At 39.8% G+C, this 26,848-nt stretch overlaps 1 protein-coding gene across 7 annotated transcripts in view; it reads right to left on the reverse strand.

Moving 5' to 3' along the window:
* dst (dystonin) overlaps positions 1-23,459 on the reverse strand; it is a 287,668-nt gene extending 264,209 nt beyond the window's left edge. For 6 of the 7 annotated variants that reach the window (XM_062995886.1, XM_062995883.1, XM_062995881.1 and 3 more), the window contains exons 1-3: positions 23,262-23,459; positions 22,905-22,939; positions 14,978-15,163 (exon numbers count right to left, since the gene is read on the reverse strand). In XM_062995886.1, the coding sequence (XP_062851956.1) occupies positions 14,978-15,163; positions 22,905-22,939; positions 23,262-23,442 (402 nt within the window). In that variant the 5' untranslated portion in view covers positions 23,443-23,459. The remainder of the gene's footprint in view (positions 1-14,977; positions 15,164-22,904; positions 22,940-23,261) is intronic. The other variant, XM_062995876.1, reaches the window with a different exon arrangement.
* Positions 23,460-26,848: the final 3,389 nt, after the last annotated feature.

The raw sequence follows: 26,848 nt of genomic DNA on the forward strand, positions 1-26,848 counted from the left end.
ATGACTTGATTCTCATATGATCATTCGATCCTTCTTCACAATGCAATTGGCCAGAGGTGGAAAGTAACGAGTTACATTTACTCGCGTTACTGTAATTGAGTAGTTTTTTTGTGTACTTGTACTTTTTAAAGTAGATTTTACAGCCTGTATTTTTACTTTTACTTAAGTATGTTTTATATTAAGAATTGTAATTCGCTACATTTTAAATAACACCCGTTACTGAGTAAATAAAAACGCTAAAAAAAAATCGCGTCTGGGAAACTGCTGCAGTGAATTCTGCGATGGAGAGTCGGATCTTTTGGCTCGGTTCCTTTTAAAGAGCCGTATATATATATAAAACGACTCCCAGAAGCGCGACTCGGTTCCTTTGTTTCATTTTAAAGGGCCGTTCAATAGAATCGAATCATTCTACGACACATCACTAGTGGTTATACAGTTTGAAAAAGTTTTATGGGACTAAAATGACACATGACACATCCCTAAATGTTTTAAATGTTGTATCAACATGTTTTTTTTCTATTATATTTTAATTAAAAACAACTATTGTGAGATTTATATCCAATTGTCCTGTTTGCATTACACAGAAGAGACACACCCTCCGGTTAAAAAAGTAACTAAGTAACGTTTACGAGTACATTTTAAACGAGTTACTTTTTACTTGAGTACATTTTTAGACTAGTAACTTTACTTGTACTTAAGTAAAAAATCATTAAAGTAATAGTACTTGTACTTGAGTACAATATTTTAGTACTCTTTCCACCTCTGCAATTGGCCAAATTTGATCTTTTTTCTTTATATGTGCCTCAGGTGTCTATCAGTCTATCAGCCAGCTGGGTGCCTACACAGACTTGATAGTCTATGTTTGTTTGTTTGTTTTACACTTTGGTTACATTCATGACAGGAACGGTAGTTACTCATTACACAAGGTTCATCAGTTCACAAGGCTATATCGAACACAGTTTTGGACAATTTAGTGTCTCCAATTCACCTCACTTGCATGTCTTTGAACTGTGGGAGGAAACCGGAGCACCTGGAGGAAACCCACGCAGACACAGGGAGAACATGCAAACTCCACACAGAAAGGACCTGGACCGCCCCATCTGGGGATCAAACGCAGGACCTTCTTGCTGTAAGGCGACAACGCTACCCACTTAGATGGGCTATGTCTGATGGTGGAGATGGCCAAAGGCATGCAATGGTTGGCACCCTGTCCAGGCTGTTCCTGCCTTATGTTTAATGTTTTCAAATCAGACTTGCCACAACCTTGACTAGGATAAAGAAGTTGATGAAATTAAATTAAAAAAGAAACATGAAAACAAACATCACTTGAAAACGCATTTGCAGGTCAGATCTGGACTACTTTTGTGTGTGGTAATAATATCCGATAGGCCTACTTATCTGATCTTCACTGGTCAGACAAGGCAGGTCATGCAACTTTGTTTCAATCTAACTTACCACTTAAAAAATAATAATACTAGAGATGCATGAGTACCGATACTGGTATCGGGTATTAGCCCGATACCGCGCTCATTAACTTGTACTCGTACTCGCAAACGAGGCTCTGATACTAAACATCCGATACCTTGTGCCTAGTGCACGTTGCTGCGTTATGCCTAGTTCACACTACACGACTTTCGCTCGGCGACTGGTCGGCACTAGATTTGCCGGCTCGGGAGCAACTCGGCGTTCGCTCTGGGATCAAAACTCGGCTCTCGATCGCTAAGTGTGAACTATCCAACAACTCGATCCGACCGGCTCGCCGACCGCTCGGCGACCGGATCGAGTTTTCTAGCATGTCAGATATCTGATCTAAGATGTGCGACTGGGAATGAGTGACATGTCGAACAGCCAATGAGAACGCAGGATACGGTGTGAGGGGAAACGCAGGAGAGGAGTGTAAACAGGTGGGACAGGGGGATAATATAGTTAATATCAGAATACATCGGCACACACACATTTGACAGTATTTCTGACCTGATCGTTCTCTACAAAACATAACAACAAAACACCAACATTGCAAAATTATTTATTAACCTCCAACTCACTACAGAACAATCCATGCTATTCGTGTTGCCAAATCCACTCAGATTCATTTATTTTCCTCCTTGATTTCATCACATCAGCGCACAAACACTTTGATCGCTCGCTACTTGTTGACGTGCATTTTTGGACGTGGTATCATTAAACTTCTCGTCACTTCTCATGTGTGTTTTTGTTTAAAAAAAAAATGGTATTCTAAATAGGTATTGGTATTGGTATTGGTATCGGCAAGTACAAAAATACATGTACTTGTACTCGTACTCGGTTGGGAAAAATGGTATTGATGCATCCCTAAATAATACAGTAATCATTATCTTGTTCTACACATGCTGGTCAGTTCAAAATCACGGTCTGTTAAAATCTTAATACAAACATCTTAAAACTGTAATCAGATTTATGCAGAAAATATAAATGACACTGGGAAAAACATTCCTTTTTATGTTTCAGGGTAAACAATGATCATGTAGAAGTCAAACTGAGAATCAATCATTTGTATATCTATGGCTCTTGAATCATTTGAATAGCCTGCGTGTTGATTACCTCACAGAAACAAATGCCCATGAACCATACCTCATAAGGTGACACCTGGCATTTATTTTATTTCCATGTTATGAAAGACTTTGCTGCCACCAAATAGGGCGAGTTGTGGTGCCCAAATGTCTGTGGGGGTTTTCTTTTAGGTTAAATGGTTTTCCTCCAAAAACAAGGATGGGTCAGCTGCTTTAAATTGCCCTGTCTCTGAGTTCTGAGCTCAGGAACTTAAGAAGTTGCCATGCCACACTGGGATAACTTGGAACCTGGAAAGTGTCCATGGCAACTGCTGAAACCAGAAAGCTGACTGAGTTCCTGGAAGCAAAAGCTGAAAAACACTAGCAAGGGAGCCAGAAGAGACAAAGTACAAGAACTCAGCTGCCTCCCTGGGAAACCTTTAAAGCATTTGCCCAGGTATATTAAACAGGAAATGGTTTGAAGTGTAGTACTGAGAGAACCTACACCACCTCCTACCTGCTGGCCAGTGTGAGCATGGCAGGTTGTCACATATTCCAGAAACACTGGACACAAAATGTAAATAAAAGTTTAAGTACCAGTGCCGTCCCTGCTGTTGCTTGAGTCAAACCTTTAACCGCTAACTTATTCATGGAATGTACCAATATTGGCCCCTGACCCCTGCTTTCTCAGCTTTCTCCTCAACAAAATCAGGCCATTTACATCTTTAGATTTATGTTCATGGTGATGTAATTTCATGTCTTTCAGTTTCTATATTGTCTCTATTTGCTCCATTTATTTTGTGCTTATGAAGCTGCTGTCCCTCCAGAAGAAAGTACCCATTTCCATAGATGTCTCTTTAGCCCGGCTCTACCCATTTGCTATTAAGTATAGTATATGTGTGCTCAAGCTGCTGGTTGGGTGTGGTTGAGTTTATAAGTAGGATTCTTTTAGGTTCTTCATCAGTGAGTGATGAGTAATGCCATGATTTGTGGATCCTGGCTAACACTGTCCTCATCCCTGGTGTGTGTGTGTGTGTGTGTGTGTGTGTGTGTGTGTGTGTGTGTTTAATATTGATTTGCATTAACCACTGCAGATGCTGTGTCAGTGTTACTTTGCCATCTGTTCCGTCTTCTCTTTTTTGACTGTGAGGTAATCTGCTAAGCCATGGTTTCATGTTTGTAGCATTCTACAGTTTTGACTATGCTTTTTTTCCCACCATAACCTAGTTGTTACTCATATTATCCTTTTAAATCAATTATTATTTATCACAATCCCATTGAATGGTGCTAGAATAACACTTAGTATGTGTTTAACCTTTATAAACATATTACAGTATACAGACAATTTGGGATATTTTGTAACTGTGATTTGTTATTTTTTTAACCTTCATTTACCTGACAAACTTTGGCTATATTTGACAGTATTTTGGAAATATAATTACAATTTAATGTCATTCTTGCAATACACTCAAATAAAGACATGGGCAAAATAAGCAGGTGAATTGGTAATAGGAGAGGGAATCATTATTGGGTATAAATGAAGATTTACCAAAGGCTCAGTCTTTGCCAGCAAAGATTGTTTACCAATATTTTAAATTTAAGTAAAAAACAACAAGCTTTTCAACATCTACCATATATAATATTACAAAAAGATTCAGGAAATCTGAAGAAATTACAGTTCATGTAGGAAAAGGTTGGAAACCACAGTTGACAGTGCATGACTTTTAAGTTCTTAGATGGCATTGCATGAGAAAGTGTCATACTACAGTAATAAAAAAAATCACATGGTCTTGGTCAGTCACTGCATCATGAAATAAAACCTAAAACAGTAATACACAAAGAGAAAGTCATACATCCATTCTACACTGAAATGCCACAAGTTCTTTGAACCCGAGGTCCTCTGAAATAGACCTGTGCTAGGTCCACGCTTTAGCTTGTTTTTGAGAGAAAACGTCGAGATCTCCATGCCAAAGATGAAAAGAAACACCCAGGCTTATCAGCAAAAAGCACAAAAGCCAAAATTTGTCATAGCATGGGGGTGCATCAGTGCCCACAGCATGAGTGAATTACATAAATTTGTTTACTTGACATAGAGTTGTATATTGGTATTTTTATGAAATATATGCAGCCATCAAGGCAGCATTTTTATCTTTTTTATCAAGCAAGAATGGGTAAAAATTCCACTTGTTTATTTTTAAGTTTTTAGTTCCTAAAAATCAGAAAATGTAATTAATAAGTGTCATACATTAATAAGTGTCATGCAGTAACACAGTGGTAAACACACCTCTGTCCCAAAATTTCAAGTGTGTTGCAGGCACCAAATTAAAGTTTTTATAGCATCAAATGTATAATTTAGATTGTTGTCGTTTTCTATTTTTTTCTATTTATGGCATTTAGTGTAACAAATGGGCTAACTTGACAAGAGGGGGCGGACACACACACACACACAGAGATGCTTAACAAAGTATTTAATAATAACAACAAGACAGGTTACACAAGACAAGACTCACCACCACATGACCTAAGCAAAATGCTAAGCTACCTGCTAAACTAAACACACATTACACCAGACTATACTATTCTAGACCCTAAGCAAGGTAACCGTGCTAAAGCTAAACATAAACAATACTAACACAAAACAAGACTTCTAAACATGGACAAGACCATGAACAAGAGCAATCAAGCACGAACACCGAGCACGAGCACCGAGCACGAGCACCGAGCACGAACACAGAGCACGAACACAGAGCACGAACACAGAGCACGAGCACTGAGCACAAACACAAAGCACGAGCACAAACAAAAAGCACGAGCACGAGCACGAGCACCGAGTACGAGCAACAGCCTGACAGTCAAAGCCAAAATAGTCTCAGCTGAAGGATCCACAGCTGCTCCCTTAAATGCCCTGAGCATTACCTGCAACGAGGAGCTGCTGTGGATCATTAGCTTTATTGACTAATCATTATGAAGAGGCGTTGGCCTGACATCATAAACAAAGCCTCCTCCACCATGTGCTCTCAGAGACATGAATGAATGTAATATTTAATAACATCAAATGAATGTAATATTTAATTACAAATTGAACTGTAGATCATCATGTAGTTTAAATTACTATTTACCTTGTGTAGCATATTAGTAGGACTAACAGAGTACAGGAATATTCACTTCCTTTTTCCTTCCAGTACAAACCACCCTCTGCAAAAATAAATGATTGCTGATCATGTTCCTCTCATAATGGAGCAGGTCTGAACCTCTTAAGTATCAAATGCTTGGGCAATTTGAGACAGGTCGATGGAGATGGAGAAATAGCTAACACAGCGGAAGTAATCTGAGTAATGTCTGCCACAATACTGAATTCTTGTGGTTCCACCACAAGACTGAATAAAAAGGACATCACAAAAACTCTGGTATCCAAAGTTCTAAATGATAATAAATGCAACATATTAGCAATAATCCAGCTTCAAAGACAACGGCAGGTAATGTACTCTATTACTGATATTCTATGTGCCATTTACAAAAGAAGAAAAAAAAAAAAAAATAATCAGAAGAGAACAATGGTGCACAGGATGAAGAAACAGTAAACTCACTCATGTCCACACATGCAAAATCCTTATAGTTTACATCCTGTGTTTCCTGAACCACATGTCGGCCAACAAGCCTTTACATGAAAAAAACCCATCTGATTACTTTCCTGTCTTGCATCAAATTGCATTTAAAGATTAATTCCTACTTTTGTTATACTGTATAATACATCTGCTAACACAAAATCTGTTATGTCATTTTATCTGTTATGTAATCATGTTCATAACTTTAAATATTTCACAAGACTATTTTAAGTATGTAAAGTATGGCGCCCAGGTGGCGCAGCGGGATATTCCGCTAGCACACCAGCACAGAGTTTCTGAACTCCTCGGTTCGAAACTCTGTGTTGCCACAGGTCGGCTGGGCGCCATCTGACAGGCATAATTGGCAGTGCCTGCAGCAGATACTAATTGGCCACCGTGTCTGCAGGGTGTGGGCTGGACTATGTGTGGGTGGGTGGGTCTTCATACGCTGTGTAAGGACCCTGATTGGCGGAAGAGGAGGGCTGTGCACGTGTCAGAAGAGGCGTGTACAGCGACGTGCTCTCCTTGGATGAAATCTGGTATCTCACAGCAGCGGAAGACAACATTTTGTGCAGTAAATCAGGAGGAAAATGGGGAGAAAATGCATTAAAAAAAAAAAGTATGTAAAGTAGGATGTAGCACACACTGGTTTTGCTTCAAAGATCCAAAACAAAAAATTTAGATCACAAATGCATATGAATGACAGGCATGGGTATAGATTTAGGTATGGATGGCAAGGAAACTACCAACTATCAACAATTGTACTACTGGAATAAAATTTTTTTCACTTAATATTTTAGTGCAACATGTGAACTTTTAGTCAGCTCCAGAAAGAACTGCTTTTTGCAACTGAAATGTTGATGTGAATGATCAGAGTTCGAACAAGGCATGTTAGTGAATGCCAGACATTCCATTTTTTAAGTTTTACTCAATCCACAGTCACATGTATGCCAGGAACATGTCATAGAAGGCATAACTACCCACAGTGGACAGCACAGTGGCTGCCCCAGGGTACTTAATGACTGTGACCGCCACTGTCTGACTAGAACTGTCCGTGTGAACAGACAAGCGACTCTGGCAAAAAAACACATCCTCATTCAATACAGGGGGCCCCACATTCCGCAGGTCAGTTTTGTGTTCTTTAGCTTCCATGGGAAATGGGAGAGAAGACCTACCAAAGTGCCTCTGTTGACACCATTAAACCAGACACAGTGTCCCACCTACGGTTGTGTGATAACTAGCCGAACTCTAGAGCAGCGATCCCCAACCATTTTTTGCAGCATGAACCGGTTTCATATAAGATATAATTTTACGGACCGGTGGGGGCGGGAGGATTTAAAATAGAATAACTGTAGAATGGAAAATCAGTGTATATCCTAAGCTTTTTTCGATGCAACAAGACGTTGCTCCCACCTAGTGGTGATTAGAAGCAATTACATCAAGAGTTTTGGAAATGTAATTGCTCTTGAACGATCTCTAATTATTTGTTCTTTCTGTGCGACCCGCTAATAAATGACCCACGGACCGGTACCGGTCCGCGGCCCGGTGGTTGGGGACCACTGCTCTAGAGGACTAGCAACCTGTTGTGTGGCCCGATGAGTCATGGTACCAATTGTTTCGGGTTGATGGTAGGATTTGTGTGCGGCTCAGACCCCATAAAGCCATGGACCCCAGTTGTCCACAAGACACTATGCTGGTTGTGGTTCCAAGCATGGGTTGGGTCCACTGGTCTGCCTAAACATGTCATTGACTGGTGTCTGCTATGTCTCACTGCCATTTGCAGCCCTTCATGGACTTCATGTACCCCAACAATGATTGGATACTTAAGCAGGATAATGCACTGTGCCAAGTTGTCCAGAACTGGTTCAAGGAGCATTTTGGAGAGTTCCAATGAATGGCGTGACCTGCACACTCTCCTGACATGAGCCCAATAGAGTATTTATAGGATGTGGTGGAGAGGTCCATCCGCATCCAAGATCCTGGTCTGACTACAAATTTTGCTTATAAAAGTCTGGATCTATCAGTCCATCTGAGATGGGCATGGATCCAGAGAACATGGCAGCATTTCTGCTCTGAATTAATGTATGGATTTCTCTTTGCATAACAGTAATAATGATGCAATGAGAGCTTGGGCTGAGTGACAACAGAGCCCAAGTAACTGCGCTTATCACAGTAGTATGATGGTTTCTCATGCAGTGTCATCTAAAGGCTTGAAGATCACACAGTGGTTTCTGGCCTTGACCTACGCTGAGATTTCTTTAGATTCCCTGAATCCTTTCACAATATTATGCACGTTTGATGGTGAAACAAATATTTCATTGATAAATGTTATGTTTGAACTGATTGATAATTCTCTCCTAATCCTTGGCACAAAGAGGTGAGACATGACCCATCTTGTTTTGTAAATCATGTTGTTTTACATTTCTAACCCCTGTATTCATTGTTCATGCACTTAAGTCCTTAATTTACAATCTGTGGTAGGAAGTTATAACAATACATAATAATGCAACACAGAAGTCCATGATCAATATTAAAAGGTAGGGCCCTACATTGTGGACCAGGAGCCACTTCAGTCTAATCAGATCAGTCTAAAGATTGCATAATACAGCAAGCATTAAAACAAAAGATTACATATGGTGAACTGGTCATCTATTTTAACCAAGACTTCAAAACTGAGATACAAAAAATAGAAAACAGGTGCTGGAAGTGATGAAAAAATAGAGGAAAAGAATGTAAAGGCACAGTACACATATCCTCCAAAGCTGAAGGTGTTTCTGGAAACAGGGACGAAAATTTTCATTACAATAAGGAACATGAAATCTACAGTGAGAAAGATGAGACAGAAAGGATACAGAAGGAGTTGCCACAAGGCAGTTGAAACGTAATAAAAGGACAGAGAGGAGGGAAGAAGCAGACGCACATTACAAAGATGGACTTACAAGCCCCCACCGGTGAATCAATGAACATAATCAAAATGCTATATTAAGGACCAGAGAAAGAACTTGAATAAACATATGAATAAATGAGGGTCCTGAAATTAACTTTTTTTTGCGCATTTTTCCCAATTTTCCTCCCAATCTAGTCGTATCCAATCACCCTATTGCATTTCGCTTCCTCTCTACTGATGTTGATCTCCACCCTGTTTGAGGAGAAGTGTGCAGTAGCCGAGGCAAGTTCATATCCGGATCAGCTTTGTGTACAGAGAGACACACCCTGTCCACATTATCCCTCAATTCGAGTTCTGATGAGTTCGAAATATTAGCACTGGTGTGCTAGCATGTTTTACTGCTGCACCACCTGAGTGCCTCTGAAATAAACTTGATGATCAGAATATCTGCTTAATGTAAAATATACTACATATAGACAATTGGTTTGTGATACACTACTACAACACACTACAAAACTCAACAGAAATATTGATTATATGGAGTGAAATAGTTACTCACTAAGAGAACAGGGTAATTAGCATTATTTCCTCAGAGAATCTGCCACATCTCTCTGGTCATGGGACATTTGGGAGTTTCATTCTTTTTACAATAGTACAGGGGTGTCCAAACTAATCTTGTTGGTGCCAGATAGAGTAAAAAAAAATGCAAACACGGGCCACAGACTAATTTGTAATAAAACAAATAAGAATATAATAGAACTACCTGATTACTCACCAGTTGATAATTGTAATGGTAAGATTATTATACCTATGCAAATTAAACATACACACTTTCTCAGTGAAAAAATATTCATTTTCCCAGCATGCCTAAAATCTTCTGCATTTGCTGTTTAATTTTCAATACTTGACCACCATGTTTATCCAAAAACATTTATGTAGGTGTAACTTCAATGTTTTGAGTTGGGGGAAAGAAGATGGAAAGTGTTTTAAAATTGTTTGTGCAATAGCGAAACCCAGAGTTCAAACAGTTTAAGCAGTTTTTAAAAGCCTATTTAATAATGGGCCAACTTTAATTTTATTTCTAAAATACCTAGTGAGCCATTTCTAAAATGGTATCAGGCTGCAAATGACCCACTGGGCATAGTTTAGATATTGGATTAGATAAACTCTTTAATGCATACAGCAGAAAAAGCTCTATGGTGTACAAGTCAAAAATACTACAAGGGCAACAAGGCAAGTCGCTTAGCATACCAAATGCAAAAGACCCAAACAAATATGATCAACTTAAAAATAAGGCACCCTAATGCCAAAGAAATGGTGGTAAAAGCAACAGAAATAGTATAGGCCTTTGCAGAAAATTATACAAATTTATACAATGACCTAGAATCTAATTTAATAGAGAATAAAGCACAGACATTCCTTAAAAGACAGAGATGAGCAAAATAATACAACGAATTTCATTACAGGAAGTCACAGATGCTATAAAAAAAGCTTAAAATCAATAAATCCCTGGGCATGGATGGGTTTCCGGGAGAGTTTTATAAAGGTTTTACAGAGGAGATTACACATCTTATTTAACTATGCTCTAACATTAGGCGATCCACCAAAGATTTGGTCAGAAGCCATTATTTTGGTCATACACAAGGAGGGCAAGGATTTAACATCATGTGAGGGATATAGGCCTGTTAGCTTGCTCTGTAATGACTTAAACATATAAAAACAAAAAACATACTGGCACAAAAATGCAGAAATATGTAATCATATAATAAAACTATAATTTTAATCCAGGGAGACAAGGAACTAACAATATTAGTAGAACATAAAGGCAGTGCATGTAAAATGGAGCTTACTATATTAAACATGGAGGCTTTTATAGTATCAAATAGTTTATACAAATCCAAAATCCCGAATCAGAGTTAATGGTTGTTGCTCTACCTCAAAAAGGGAGTCAGACAAGGACACTACTGAGCCTGTTATTGTTCTCAGCAATTACTGAACCATTGGCAGAGTCAATAGGACAAAATAAAGACATAAAGGGAATAATGGATGGGGGGAACGGGGGGTTGAACATTCGTGTATGATATTAACATACATAAGTAAACATTTGTCCAAAGGAAAAAGTTCATTTCAATAGACCAATAAAGAATTTAGATACCTGGATATAATCATTATCCCTGACACACAGCTATTTAAAGCAAGCTATGGATATATACGTGAATTAAATAAATTAAATAAAAATGACTTGGCTCCTTTTTTATGAACAACTTACACAGGAGTTTAAACTACCAGCCAGGGGCGTAACTACCGGAAAGGCAGGCGGGGCAGGTGCACTGGGGCCCATGGCGAGGCCCATGCCCTCCATGACATGAACTCAACCCCTCCACCGCACTGCCCTCCCATTGGCTGCACTCGCCAGGTCGTTATTATTATATTACAATATATTAAGTATAATATATAATAATATATAATATATAATAATAATAAGCAGAATATAATAAAATATAATAAAGTAAAATATTAAAATAACTAAAAGACAATGAAATATCAGAATACATGTAATCAAATGCACAGCAAGGGATTTTAGGAATCTGTGTAACCTGCTTAATGTTACTAGAAGGCATGCCGCATGAACTTCTGAGTGAGTACCTTTAATTAATTAATTAATTAATTAATTAATTCTGATCAGCTATCAGCATACAGCATTTATACTTTTTACGCCACTGCTACCAGTCCAGGACTTTAATAAATTCTTACAACTAAGACATTACCTCCACAAACATAAGGATATGGAATATGGAAGAATGGCAAAGCACCCTCTAAACTAAAGGAGCTAATAATAGAATTTAAAATGGAGAAATTAAAAAGATGTAATACTAAGAATTTACAAAGCACTGTGACGGGGCGAACCCTGTGGGTAGTGTGGGGCGACCGGTCTGAGGGACTGAAATGGACGGTGAGGACACAGATGTTGTTGTTTTTCTGCTTCCTTTATTTATACACCAATATTCCAGCTATTTCCATAAATACACGCACACACACTTAGGACAAAAACAAAACGGATAAATATACACACAAGTAATGATCACTTTCGACAACGTATACACAACCACTGACTGCAGAGTCATAAAGGCAGTCTCATTCCCTCTCTCTCTCATCACAGACTTACCCCCTTCTTTACCTGCATGCTGCTTATATATCAGTAACTCCTCCCCACAGCTGAACCAATATTATTACAGGTAAATCTATAGCACTGAATATACATACGCTTTAGTACTTCCAGTGGGTAATAGCAGCAATATACTGCTACTTATACGCACTCTCAGCCATGGCACGTTCATTAAATCTAATTATTCACATTATTCATAGTGTACACTTTCTTTGTTTTAACAGATCTTTTCTCCCCCTCTCCTTCCCAGAGGATGGACAAGCCCAGGTGAGTAAAACAAAGTATTGGTCTTTATTTAGTCTTTTTAGTGATAGGTAAGGATAGCCTACTTCATCACACACGGTAACATGATTCAAATAAAGGCAAAAAAGGAGGTGAAAAATAGGAGTTAGAAGCAAATATTATAATAACAGATGAGAAACAGGAGAAAACATTCTAACAAAACAGCCCATCATATAGAGAATTTGACTGAAAAATAAAAATGTGGTATTTTTATATTCTTACTATTACCTCAAAATACAGTAATACATTTACCTATACATTTTATGATTGCCCAAAACTTTTAAATTTTGGTGGAATGTTCAAACAGAGATTAAACAGATTTTAGGGATTAGCCTTAATCCAGATCCAGTACTATTTATATTAGGAATACATCATGATAACATGCTGAACAGAGATTTGACCTATTTATTGAGATTTTTTGCTTTAAATAGCAAAGAAAATTATAACCATTTCTGGCTGAAGCCTCGGGCCCCCAGCATAGTGCAGTGGAGAAATAAGGCGAAGAGGTCTTTATTAAGGAGAAAATTATAGCAAGATTACAACGAAGCACAGATAGGTGCACGTTCTTCCTTCTAGTTTTTATTCTCCTCCTTTTCCCTAAAACACATGTATGCTTTGATTATACACTGCCTGGACAAAAAAAAGGTCACACACTCTAATATTTGGTTGGACCGCCTTTAGCTTTGATTTCAGCATGCATTCGGCATCGTTTCCACAAGCTTCTGCAATGTCACAACATTTATTTCTGTCCAGAGTTGCATTAATTTTCCCCCAAGATCTTGTATTGATGATGGGAGATTTGGACCACTGCACAAAGTCTTCTCCAGCACATCCCAAAGATTCTCAATGGGGTTCAGGTCTGGACTCTGTGGTGGCCAATCCATGTGTGAAAATGATGTCTCATGCTCCCATGCTCCCATGTCTCATGCTCCTCTTTCACAATTTGAGCCTGATGAATCCTGGCATTGTCATCTTGGAATATGCCCGTGCCATCAGGGAAGAAAAAAATCCATTGATGGAATAACCTGGTCGTTCAGTATATTCAGGTAGTCAGCTGACCTCATTCTTTGGGCACATAACGTTGCTGAACCTAGACCTGACCAACTGCAGCAACCCCAGATCATAGCACTGCCCCCACAGGCTTGTACGGTAGGCACTAGGCATGATGGGTGCACTTCAGCCGCCTCTCGTCTTACCCTGATGCGCCCATCACTCTGGAACAGGGTAAATCTGGACTCATCAGACCACATGACCTTCTTCCATTGCTCCAGAGTCCAATCTTTATGCTCCCTAGAAAATTGAAGCCGTTTTTGCCGGTTAGCCTCACTGACAAGTGGTTTTCTTAAGGCTACACAGCTGTTTAGTCCCAATCCCTTGAGTTCCCTTCACATTGTGCATGTGGAAATGCTCTTACTTTCACTATTAAACATATCCCTGAGTTCTACTGTAGTTTTTCTACCATTTGATTTCACCAAACGTTTAACTGATCGCCGATCACGATCATTCAAGATTTTTTTCCGACCACATCCTTCCTCGAAGATGATGTTTCCCCACCGTCCTTCCACTTTTTAATAATGCGTTGGACAGTTCTTAACATGATTTCAGTAGTTTCAGCAATCTCCTTAGATGTTTTCTCTGCTTGATGCATGCCAATAATTTGACCCTTCTGAAACAGATTTACAGATTTAGATATTTTCCACGACCACAGGATGTGTCTTTCGACATGGTTGTTTAACAAATGAGAAGCTACTCACTGCATCAGTTAAGGTTAAATAACTTGTTGCCAGCTGAAACATAATCACCCATGCAGTAATTATCCAATAGGAGGCTCTTACCTATTTGCTTAGTTAAATCCAGGTGGTGACCCTTTTTTTTGGCCAGGCAGTGTATATGAGGGAGATACATTTCGCAATGTGACACTCATAGTGTTGTAGATGTACAACGTTTTGTCATAAAGTAAGATACAAAATATTATGAATGAATATGAAAATGATATAAGCTAAAACATGTGTAACTGGAGTGGCATCTCTTCAAGTTCTATATTATGTAATATGTGTATTGAATGAAAAAACATCAGTTCCAAAAACAAACTGCAGCTGTGCTTAATGCAGGAAAACATCTGGTCAAGGCAACAATACACTGCATAGTAACACACACTCACATTCATTCACAACTGGAGGGCTTATCCGAGCAGCCAAACCAACTTTTTTATTTTAGGAGATGGGTAAAAAGAGTAAGTCACAAAGAGAACATGTAAAAGTCTTTCGCAGCCAATAACCAAGGCTGAAGATTCAACCCAGGACTCCTGTGCTGCACCCATTCTACAAGCTGTTCCCAGGATATTACAGTTAATATTAATGAATGGGTGTCCGGTCCGGGGTGTGTTACTGCACTGTGTCCAGTATTTCCGTGGAAACTGGACCCACCACAACCCTGACCAGGATAAAGTGGTAAAACATGAAAATGAAATGAAAATGAAGTAATGAAAAAATATAAAAGGTACACCTACTGGTTTGCGGGTGGGCGTCACTTGAACGGAGTGGTAGAACTCTGGTTGGACTCTCTTGACCACTTTGCGTTTCCTTACAGCACTGCTGGAGTCTGGTTCACTCTCGACTATGTCAATAAGAGGCCGCTCTTCACACACACGGGATCTTACAGTCCTCCGACCATGACGCGGACTGTGCCGAAAACTCTGTCAAAACATAGCATAGTATATACACTGATCAGCCATAACATTAAAACCACCTCCTTGTTTCTACACTCCCTGTCCATTTTATCAGCTCCACTTACCATATAGAAGCACTTTATAGTTCTACAATTACTGACTGTAGTCCATCTGTTTCTCTGCATACTTTTTTAGCCCCCTTTCACCCAGTTCTTCAATGGTCAGGACCCCCACAGAGCAGGTATTATTTAGGTGGTGGATCATTCTCAGTACTGCAGTGACACTGACATGGTGGTGGTGTGTTAGTGTGTGTTGTGCTGGTATGAGTGGATCAAACACAGCAGCGCTGCTGGAGTTTTTAAATACCGTGTCCACTCACTGTCCACTCTATTAGACACTCCTACCTAGTTGGTCCACCTTGTAGATGTAAAGTCAGAGACAATCGCTCATCTATTGCTGCTGTTTAAATTGTTTATCTTCTAGACCTTCATCAGTGGTCACAGGACGCTGCCCACGGGGTGCTGTTGGCTGGATATTTTTGGTTGGTGGACTATTCTCAGTCCAGCATTGACAGTGAGGTGTTTAAAAACTCTTATCCACTCATACCAGCACAACACACACTAACACACCACCACCATGTCAGTGTCACTGCAGTGCTGAGAATGACCCACCACCCAAATAATACCTACAAAGTGCTTCTATATGGTAAGTGTAGCTGATAAAATGGACAGTGAGTGTAGAAACAAGGAGGTGGTTTTAATGTTATGGCTGATCAGTGTATATAGAAAGTCTCAGCAGGTGGAACAGCATTTTCTTACATAGTGCCACAACTCTGAAATAATCTTCCCGCTTCTGTTCGTGATTCAGACACTGTCTCAATTTTCAAGTTCAGGTTAAAAACATACTTATGTGTTTAGGCTTTTGGTTAGTATTTGCAAACCAGGGATGTGTGGGTCCAATCCAGAGGATCTGGGGTCTGGGCATTCTGGTGCTCTTACGTTCTGTTGCTATTGCTGGTCCAGTTACAATATGTAGGCCTCTGGCTGTGCCTGGTATCAAAAATATTACTTGTAAAATATTTTTGTGTATGTTTGATTTGTTTAAATCTAATTTGTTTAAAATATACTCCCTACTGCCTAAGGAGAATGGGTCCCTGCTGAGTCTGGTTCCTCTTAAGGTTTCCTTCTTGTAATTTTAGTTCTTCCTTGCCACTGTCGTCCTTGCTCAACAGGGGGTATTTGGGGGGTTTTGGTTTGTCTGTCCTGGATGCTATAAAGTTGCTTTGAGACAATGTCTATTGTAAAAAGCGCTATACAAATAAATTTGACTAGACTTGACTCATTCCCAAAAATTGTTGGTTATAAGCAGTAGTACAGGAAATAGACAAAAACATAAACACTATTTATACACTGATTAGGCATAACATTATGACCACCTCCTTGTTTCTACACTCACTGTCCATTTTATCAGCTCCACTTACCATATAGGAGCACTTTGTAGTTCTACAATTACTGACTGTTGTCCATCAGTTTCTCTACATATGTTTTTAGCCTGGTTTTACCCTGTTCTTCAATGGTCAGGACCCCCACAGGACCACCACATAGCAGGTATTATTTGGGTGGTGGATCATTCTCAGCACTGCAGTGACACTTACATGGTGGTGGTGTGTTAGTGTGTGTTGTGCTGGTATGAGTGGATCAGACACAGCAGCGCTGCTTGTCCACTCACTGTCCACTCTGTTAGATGACCAACTTAAACAGCAGCAATAGATGAGTGATCATCTCTGACTTTACATCTACAAGGTGGACCAACTAGGTAGGACCGTCTAATAGAGTGGACAGTGAGTGGACACAGTATTTAAAAACTCCAGCAGCGCTGCTGTGTCTGATCTACTCATACCAGCACAACACACACTAACCCACCACCACCATGCCATTGTCACTGCAGTGCTGAGAATGATCCACCACCCAAATAATACTTACTCTGTGGTTGTCCTGGGGGAGTCCTGACCATTGAAGAACAGTATGAAAGCAGGCTAAAAAGGTATGTAGAGAAACAGATGGACTACAGTCAGTAATTGTAGAACTACAAAGTGCTTCTATATGGTAAGTAGAACTGATAAAATGGACAGTGAGTGTAGACACCAGGAGGTGGTTTTAATGTTATGGCTGATCGGTGTCTACCTCCACAACATGTAAGTGCTCTGACAATAAACCTCTTGATATGTGAAAATTTAAAGTATTATTTATTTTTAATAGGTTTTTTTAAATATTTTAAGGGCAACTGTCACAAAAATCCAGACATCACATAGAGAATTGATTCTCACTGGGACATTTGAGAATCTTATTGACAGGGGTAGATAGGGTAAGCTATCAAGTTTACCGTAAGTCTTAATGCCTCAGCCAAATTCAACCATAAATATAACCAGAGAATAAAAGTAATGACACAATTTTAAAACATCACAAAAAAACGAAAAAGCTACAATTGATGGCAGGCCTGCCATTAACAAAACTTTTGTATCAGGAGCCAATGGATTAAGATGTATAACTTGGTGTAAGAAACACAAAAACAGGACCCCTAAGCAATAGAAAAAGAAATACTGTCTGATTAATATTCAAGTGGGCTGTCTCTTGGCTCTCTCCCATAAATGCCTGATTTATGGAGTGCTGCAGAGACACTTGTCTGTCCAGCAGGTTCTTGCATGTATTAGAGTGATTCTTTCTCACCTCCCTGACCAAGGCTTCACTTGCACAAATGCCAATTTTAGCCAGATGGCCAGCTCTAGGAAGGTACAATATTCTGCCAAGCTTCTTCCTTTTTAGAATTATTTAGGCCACTGTAGTCTTTGAAGTCATGGCATTGGATATTGTTTTATAACCTTGCCCTGATTTATGTCTTGCTACAATTAGATCACGGAGATCCACAGACAATTCCTTGGACTTCAAGGCTTGGTTTTTGTCCTGAAACTGCACTGAAGTTGTGGTCCCTTATAGACCCAGATGTGTGCCTTTTCAAACTATTTCCAATCAATTAAACTAATCCATGACACAAAGTGTACAAAAAGTCAATGGGTCTGAATTCATTCTGATTCTTATGTATATTGATCATTTTGTTAAGCCTACAATAATGAAAGACTTTGTGGGTTTACAGTTGCTGACTGCATCCCATTTGTTGCTCTGTACATGTTGTTACCCCCCAATACCCAATTTATCAATCAGAAGGGACCAAATGATGACCTCCCTGGTCCAGTTCCAATGCTCACATGCCCATTGTTGGCGCTTTCGGCGGTGGACAGGGGTCAGCATGGGCACCCTGACTGGTCTGCGGCTATGCAGCCCAATACGCAACAAACTGTGATGCACTGTGTATTCTGACACCTTTCTATCAGAACTAGCATTCACTTCTTCAGCAATTTGAGCTACAGTAGCTCGTCTGTTGGATCAATGAGCCTTGGCCACCCATGACCCTGTCGCCGGTTTACCACTGTTCCTTCCTTGGACCACTTTTGATAGATACTGACCACTGCAGACCGGGAACACCCCACAAGAGCTGCAGTTTTGGAGATGCTCTGACCCAGTTGTCTAGCCATCACAATTTCGCTCAAATCCTTATGCTTGCACATTTGTCCTGCTTCTAACACATCAACTTTGAGGATAAAATGTTTACTTGCTGCCTAATATATCCCACCTACTAACAGGTGCCATGATGAAGAGATAATCAATGTTATTCACTTCACCTGTCAGTGGTCATAATGTTATGTCTTGTCGGTGTAGTAGTGTGTGTTGTACTGGTATAAGTGTAGCATGTACTACAGTGATGTTGGGATTTAAAATACCTCAGTGTCAATGCTGGAATAAGAGTAGTGCTCTAACCAAAAAATCAATCTAACCCTACACCTACAAGGGCATGTGTTCCGAATAAAGAGGCCAGTAAGATTAAACTGTAGGTCCCAACGACACTGCTGCACCTGCTACACTTTTACCAAAACAACACACACTATTGTTTAATTACCAAGTTACTGTCATTGAAGTGCTATGAATGGCCAACCTTCCAAACAACATCTGGTCGGTTTGGGTCTGGTGAGGGTCTCTCTCTATATATAATCATCATGTTTTACTGCCACTTTATCCTGGTCAGGGTTGAATGAGCCTGGTTCCCTAGAAGCACTGGGTGCAAAGCAGTAACACACCCCAGATGGGTCACCAATCCATTGCAGTGCCTCAGCAATCCCTTCCCCCAGACTTAGCCAATCATGTCTGTAATTGAACCCTTGATTCCAGTGGTAGTGGGCTAGGACAGTTTACTGCACCACCCAAACGCATGTGTATATACATTTTACATAAACTCACCTTGGGTGCTTATTATTTTTTAACCACAGCCAGTTTCAGTCAAGGTTTCAGTAGTAGAGCATCCAAAGTAACCCATGAGGACACAGGGGAAACATTTAAATGATTTAAACCCAGGACCCTCTTTAAATGTCACAAATCAACTCTCAGCAGAAGCACCGCTTTAATAATAACTTCCAACCTAGCATCCTTTTTGTCCGTTAATACCCTGATGAGACTTCTTTCTCATTTGTACCTAGATGAGATCTCAACCTTTTAGAATTGGATGATGTTCTAAATGAATGTTCCAACATACCACCACAAAACACCCTGACTTGTATCTTGTCACTGTCTGTGAGAAGTTTGACCCTGGTCAGGATAAAGTGATCAGGGAAAAAGAACGAATGAATTAATGAATATACAGTCATGTGAAAAAGTTAGGACACCCCATGAGAACCTTTGTCTTTTTGAACATATTTAAACATATGGACATTTCAGCTTCATTTGAACAGTACTGAGAGATGGAGCTTATATAACTAAACAAATACAACTGAAAGAATTACTTTTAAACTCAAGTTGTAAAATGTAATAAACAAAAATAAAAATTGATTGTGAGGAATAAAGTTTGGACACCCTATGCCCTAATAGCTGGTATTTCCCCCTTTGGCTGAAATAACCTCAATTAGTTTCCTATAGTTTCCCATAACCATCTACCAGTCTCTGACATGTACTGGGAGAAAGTTTTTCCCCATTCCTACATGCAAAATTTCTTCAGCTGTGTGAGGTTTGAGGGGTTTCTTGCATGAACAGCTCATTTCAAATTACCCCACAACATCTCAATAGGATTAAGTTCCAGGCTTTGACTTGGCCGTTCCAGAACTCTCCATTTCTTTCTTTTGAGCCATTCCTTGGTGGATTTACTGGAATGTTTTGGGTCGTTGTCATGCTGCATGGTCCACCTCCGCTTCAGCTTCAATTTTTGGACATATGGTCTCACATTTTCCTCAAGCACGCTCTGATACAGTGAAGATTCTATGATGGATTCTATAATGGAGAGCTTGCCAGACCCTGCTTGGCCCAAACCATGACATTTCCACCTCCATGCTTCACAGTTGGTATGAGGTTCTTGTGCTCAAATGCTGTGTTTGGTTTGCGCCGAACATGTCTTCTGTTACTGTGCCTAAATAATTAAACTTTGAATTAATCTGCCCAAAGCACATTGTTCCAGAAGTCCTGGTTTTTGTCTAGGTGTTCTCTGGTAAACTTTAGTCTTGCCTTGATGATTTTTTTTTCACAGCAAGGGTCAAAAAAAGCCTTCTTGCACACCTCCCATGAAAATCAAACTTGTACAGTCTCTTTCTGATGGTAGATGTATGAACCTTGCTATCAACTGTGGCAAGAGCTTGCTGTAGGTCCCGTGATGACATTGTAGGATTATTGGAGACTTCTTGACGCATCTTGTGGTCTGCTCTTGGGCTGAACTTGCTGAACGGACTGACCTGGCCATGTTGGCAGTTGTTTTAAATGTTCACCACTTGTAAATGATTTTCCGGACAGTGGAATGGCTGATTTTCTAATTGTTTTGAGATATTTTCAAATCCCTTCCCAGACTCATATGCATTCATAACCTTCTTTCTGAAGATCTCAGAGAGCTCTTTAGATTTCACCATGGTGATACCACTCACTTCAACAATCAAGAGCAAACCAAACTAATGTCTGAGGTTTAAATAAAACTCCAATGTCCTCTAAAGATGGTCTAATCTTTACAACTGATATGGTGCACCTGATTCTAATTTTAGACATTTTAAGTAGTAATAAATGTGGGGGTGCTCTAACTTTTCCTCACAATAAATTTCCATTTTTGTTCATTACATTTAGCAACTTGAGTTTTTCAGTTTTATTTGTTTAGTTACTGTAATGACTGTATAAATAAATAAATAAATAAATAAAGGAAAGGAGTGACTTTAATCCTAATTACATCTTTCATATTAATATACACTGCCTGGCCAAAAAAAAGGTCACACACTCCAATATTTGGTTGGACCGCCTTTAGCTTTGATTTCAGCATGCATTCGGCATCGTTTCCACAAGCTTCTGCAATGTCACAACATTTATTTCTGTCCAGAGTTGCATTAATTTGTCCCCAAGATCTTGTATTGATGATGGGAGATTTGGACCACTGCACAAAGTCTTCTCCAGCACATCCCAAAGATTCTCAATAAGGTTCAGGTCTGGACTCTGTGGTGGCCAATCCATGTGTGAAAATGATGTCTCTTGCTCCCTGAACCACTCTTTCACAATTTGAGCCCGATGAATCATGGCATTGTCATCTTGGAATATGCCCGTGCCATCATGGAAGAAAAAATCCATTGATGGAATAACCTGGTGGTTCAGTATATTCAGGTAGTCAGCTGACCTCATTCTTTGGGCACATAACACTGCTGAACCTAGACCTGACCAACTGCAGCAACCCCAGATCATAGCACTGCCCCCACAGGCTTGTACAGTAGGCACTAGGCATGATGGGTGCATCACTTCAACCGCCTCTCTTCTTACCCTGATGCGCCCATCACTCTGGAACAGGGTAAATCTGGACTCATCAGACCACATGACCTTCTTCCATTGCTCCAGAGTCCAATCTTTACGCTCCCTAGCAAATTGAAGCAGTTTTTGCCAGTTAGCCTCACTGACAAGTGGTTTTCTTAAGGCTACAAAGCTGTTTAGTCCCAACCCCTTGAGTTCCCTTCGCATTGTGCATGTGGAAATGCTCTTACTTTCACTATTAAACATATCCCTGAGTTCTACTGTAGTTTTTCTACCATTTGAACGATCACGATCATTCAAGATTTTTTTCAGACCACATTCCTTCCTCGAAGATGCTGTTTCCCCACTGTCCTTCCACTTTTTAATAATGCAATGGACAGTTCTTAACCCGATTTTAGTAGTTTCAGCAATCTCCTTAGATGTTTTCTCTGCTTGATGCATGCCAATAATTTGACTCTTCTGAAACAGATTAACATCTTTTCCACGACCACAGGATGTGTCTTTCGACATGATTGTTTAACAAATGAGAAGCTACTCACTGCATCAGTTAGGGTTAAATAACTTGTTGCCAGCTGAAACATAATCACCCATGCAGTAATTATCCAATGGGAGGCTCTTACCTATTTGCTTAGTTTTTTTGGCCAGGCAGTGTATTACTGTGGGTTTTAGTTATATTGTCGGTCGCTTGTAGGTGCGCCGGTTACTCGTGACGCATGCGCAATGTGTATTTAACGGTGTCGAGCAATTTCAGGTACTTTGAAAGTGATTTAAGGTGCAAAAAAACAAGCTTAAGCAGAACGCAACTTTTTAATATAATGCCAAATCTTCAATACTGCTTATTTAAAGGGTTATTACATATAGAATTGACCTTGACCCAAAAACGAGAAAAGGAAAATTACCTCAGGTCGAAAATGATGCGTTCGGAGACCAGCTTCTGGAACAAATTGAAATGGATTAAACAGCTGACAACACTTGGTTGATTATAATTAATTCATGTATTTTCTAAATAAAGCAAATTCTGAATTATGAAGAAAATGTGTCGCTTCAAACACACAACATGACAGCTGAGGTGTTATAGTATACAGAGATGCGCTGATGCTTCCTCAGCCAACAGTCAAACGCTTTAAATATTCCATAGAATTCAACACTAACGGAAATACACAAAATACAGCTAAACATGCATAGCATTTCATAACCATACACTTAAACGTATTAGTGGATGCGCTGGGATAAAGCCAGCGAGGCAATGTACGCACCGCGGCTCCTGGAGCGCCTGCTGAACACGGATTTTATAGGGATCTTCTCATGGCGAAGCCTCCGATGCCAGCAGTAGATAAACAGGATGGTGGCTACAGTTCCCAGTAAAAGCAAGATTAACAGAAGCAAGCACTGAACGCTCAGAGGTCTCAGTAAAACCAAAAACGCCGCAGCGATCATCGCGATGTAGCGCAGCCCCACCTGCACATATGCTCATATCTAAGCTCCAGCTACAGCCATGCACGCTGTCCCTACATCCCTTCCATGCAGCTCGATTAATGTGGACAAAGCAAGACAAGGCATGAGTCAGCAGTGAGCCTGATCTTACAGCACACTGATGCAGAGAGAGAGAGAGAGAGAGAGAGAGATGCATCTGCATCTGAGCTCAGCAAAACTCCCTCACATAAACCACTAACACTGACCATCATACTCATCACCTCAACACATCATCCCCACACAAGCTTCACTCAGAAGCATGCAGACAGATCTAGAGTTATTGATACCCATCATGAAGATGAATGGGAAGATCCACAAATTAAAAAATGTTTTCTAGTAACTAACGTTGACCTTCACTGAATAGAAAACAGTGCCAGATTTTCCACATTATGAACACTATTGGGTTTTAAGCAGTGGCGGCTCCTGCCAAACCTCTCAGGGGGGGCAATTGTTGCGATGATGGCCAAGGTGACCCATTCAATGGGTAAATTAAAGCTTAAATAATTAACATCTTAAGTCATCTGTCAGTTTGCCCTCACAAATAACTTTGAACATGGAGAGAGACCAGCTTTACCATTAATCATAAAATTAAGTAAAGCCTTCACACTAACAATTTAATTCAGTCTTCATCAGCATTTTATTTTAGGTGCAGCAGATCCTGAGGTAATGAAGTAATGACGAGATCGCTAGCTGCTCCAATCAGGGTTGGCAACTTTCAGAACTGGAAATAAGGAACACCCTGGGCTGACGGGTTGGTGGAAGGCATAGGGTGGGAGGTGGGATGGCGGGTGTTTACCTGAGCGGGAGCGGGGGGTAGGCGGTTAGGGTTGCACCTATAAAAAATATAACGGGTCTTACACAGTCATAGGAACCTTATCAAAATGTTTTATTTAGGCTGTTTAACATTTATTATTTCTATTCTTTAGAACCATATTTTAGGCAAAACAACATAAAGAACATCATGTTTTTTCTCAATAGTGAAAACAATATTTTTACATAATCCATCTTCACACTGACATGCAGCCCCGGTTCTGGACTGCGTTGCTTAGGGGGCAGTGAGAAAAGTGCCGGCCCTGCTTGTGTTACTTTACTTTCCTAAGCCGGATTCGAACCTAGGGCGGAAAAATACACGCGCCACGCTCTGCCCACTGAGCTACTCAAACATTGAAGTAATAACAGGTTGTTACGCTGATAAGCCTGTGCACACACGGCGTTACTAAGACTAAAAGTGAACACTACTTAAAATAATAACCATCTGCAGCATTTCTCTCCCATTGATAAAAATACGGAACACCACGTTTAGTTTCCAAATAAGGAACGATTACGTGTGATGCAAGCACGTAAGTGCGAGCCCTCCCGGAACTCACTCAGAATGTATTGCAGCGCCTGCAGTTCGAAAAAAAAGAGCCTTAACATGAAAGTCTATGAGAGCGATCTGGGGCGTTTTTCAGTTAGACTGAAATCGCCCCAAAAGGGGCGGTACTGTACGGAACACAGCTCGACGCTGATTGGACTACGATATTCCGAGGCAAGACAGACTGTCCAGAACAGTCACAGCTGTGATAGAAAAATTTCTTCCCTTTCGCCCTTTGGTGGTGCGTCGCCCAATCGCCCCAAGGAACGAGCCGCCCCTGCTTACAGGTTTTAAGTCATTTCGAATGTAATGCTTATAAGATCATGGGATCATGTTTACCAGAATGTTACATTAACCTTTAGCATTGTCATGTTGAAATAACGATGGGGTCTATTAAAAAGAAATTGCAGCATGTGTTGTGTCAAAATGTGGAAGCATTCATGATGCCCCCAGAGATTGCGCTCTGTAAGTTGTTCTAGCCATTTGAACTTTATGCTGGTAACAGCCATGATGGTCTCTCCCATTTTGTCCTGGAGAACACAATGTCTTTCAGTCTTGGAGAACACATCAGTCTATTTCAGGTGCTTGATTTGGGTTTGAATCTCAGCAGTGCTATTGGCTGGCTGGGCATCTACAAAAACATGCTGTGTCTAAGGGGGCAGGGTAAAGCCCTGTGATAGACTGGTGTATTCATGCCTTATGGCCAGTGTTTCCTGTTGAAATCAGACATGCAGTGACCCTGACTAGGATAAAAATTATCCTGAAAATGAAATTGAAATAAAAATGGCGTATCAGTCAAAAGATTATTGTAGGATATTGTTGTCATGTAGCTTCTGTTGTGTATAGTCTTAACTTGCATTTGTGAATTACAGCGACAATTCTGACTTGATGATTTTATGCACTGTAGAAGTCAGAATACCTAAAGTCCTTACAAATGCTTATTGATCTTAAACTACAAAAGTATTTTAGGAAAGTAGCAAGCAAAAACATTCCTGCTCATATAGGATCTTGACTGTTCTTGATACAATGCTGTTAATGTTTACATTGTCCCTTTGATTTTTTTTGTACGTTTTGGTGTCCATGATGTCCTGTATCCTTACAAAACATTACAGATGCTTTTACATAATTAACAGTTGGGATTATGTACTTTTATATATACAACCTCAAATCAGAAAAAGTTGGGACAGCATGGAAAATGCAAATAATAAAAAAACACTGAGTTTCTTACATTTACTTTAACTTTTATTTGATTGCAGACAGGATGAACTTGAGATATTTCATGTTTTATCTGCTCAACTTCATTTCATTTATTTATAAACATCCATTCCTGCATTTCAGGCCTGCAACACATTCCAAAAAAAGTTGGGACAGTAAAGCATTTACCACATGGTTAACATAAGGCTTCTTTTTTGCACAGTAAAGTTTTAAGTGGCATTTGTGCATGTAACTCCGTATTGTAGTGCTTGGCCTTTCGTTTAATGATATTATGCACTGTAGAGGGAATATGCAAATCAAAGAGAAGAAATATGCAAATCCCTTCCAATCTTTTTTTGAGGTACATTGTTTTTAAACATTTCAGTAATTTGCTAACACACAAATTTTGCTGACAAACATTTGTTGACAAACTGGAGATCCTCTGATCATCTTTGCTCATCAAAGACTCAGCCTTTCCTGGATGCTGCTTTTGTACCAAACCATGATTACAATCACCTGCTGACATCACCTGTTTGAAATCACATTATTATTTAGTTTTTTCACCTCATTACTAGCCCTAAATTGCCCTCGTCCCAACTTCAGGCCTGAAATGCAGGAATGGATGTTTATTAATAAATGAAATAAAGTTGAGCAGACAAAACATGAAATATCTTGGATTCAAACTGTCTGCAATCAAATAAAAGTCAAAGTAAATGTAAGGAACACTGTGTTTTTATTTTATTTGCATTTTCCATACTGTCCCAACTTTGTCTGATTTGGGGTTGTAGTATAACATGGGAGTATAACATGCTATTGTAGCAG

Source organism: Trichomycterus rosablanca, chromosome 5 (genome assembly GCF_030014385.1).
Source record: "Trichomycterus rosablanca isolate fTriRos1 chromosome 5, fTriRos1.hap1, whole genome shotgun sequence".
In the NCBI taxonomy this organism is placed as follows: domain Eukaryota; kingdom Metazoa; phylum Chordata; class Actinopteri; order Siluriformes; family Trichomycteridae; genus Trichomycterus; species Trichomycterus rosablanca.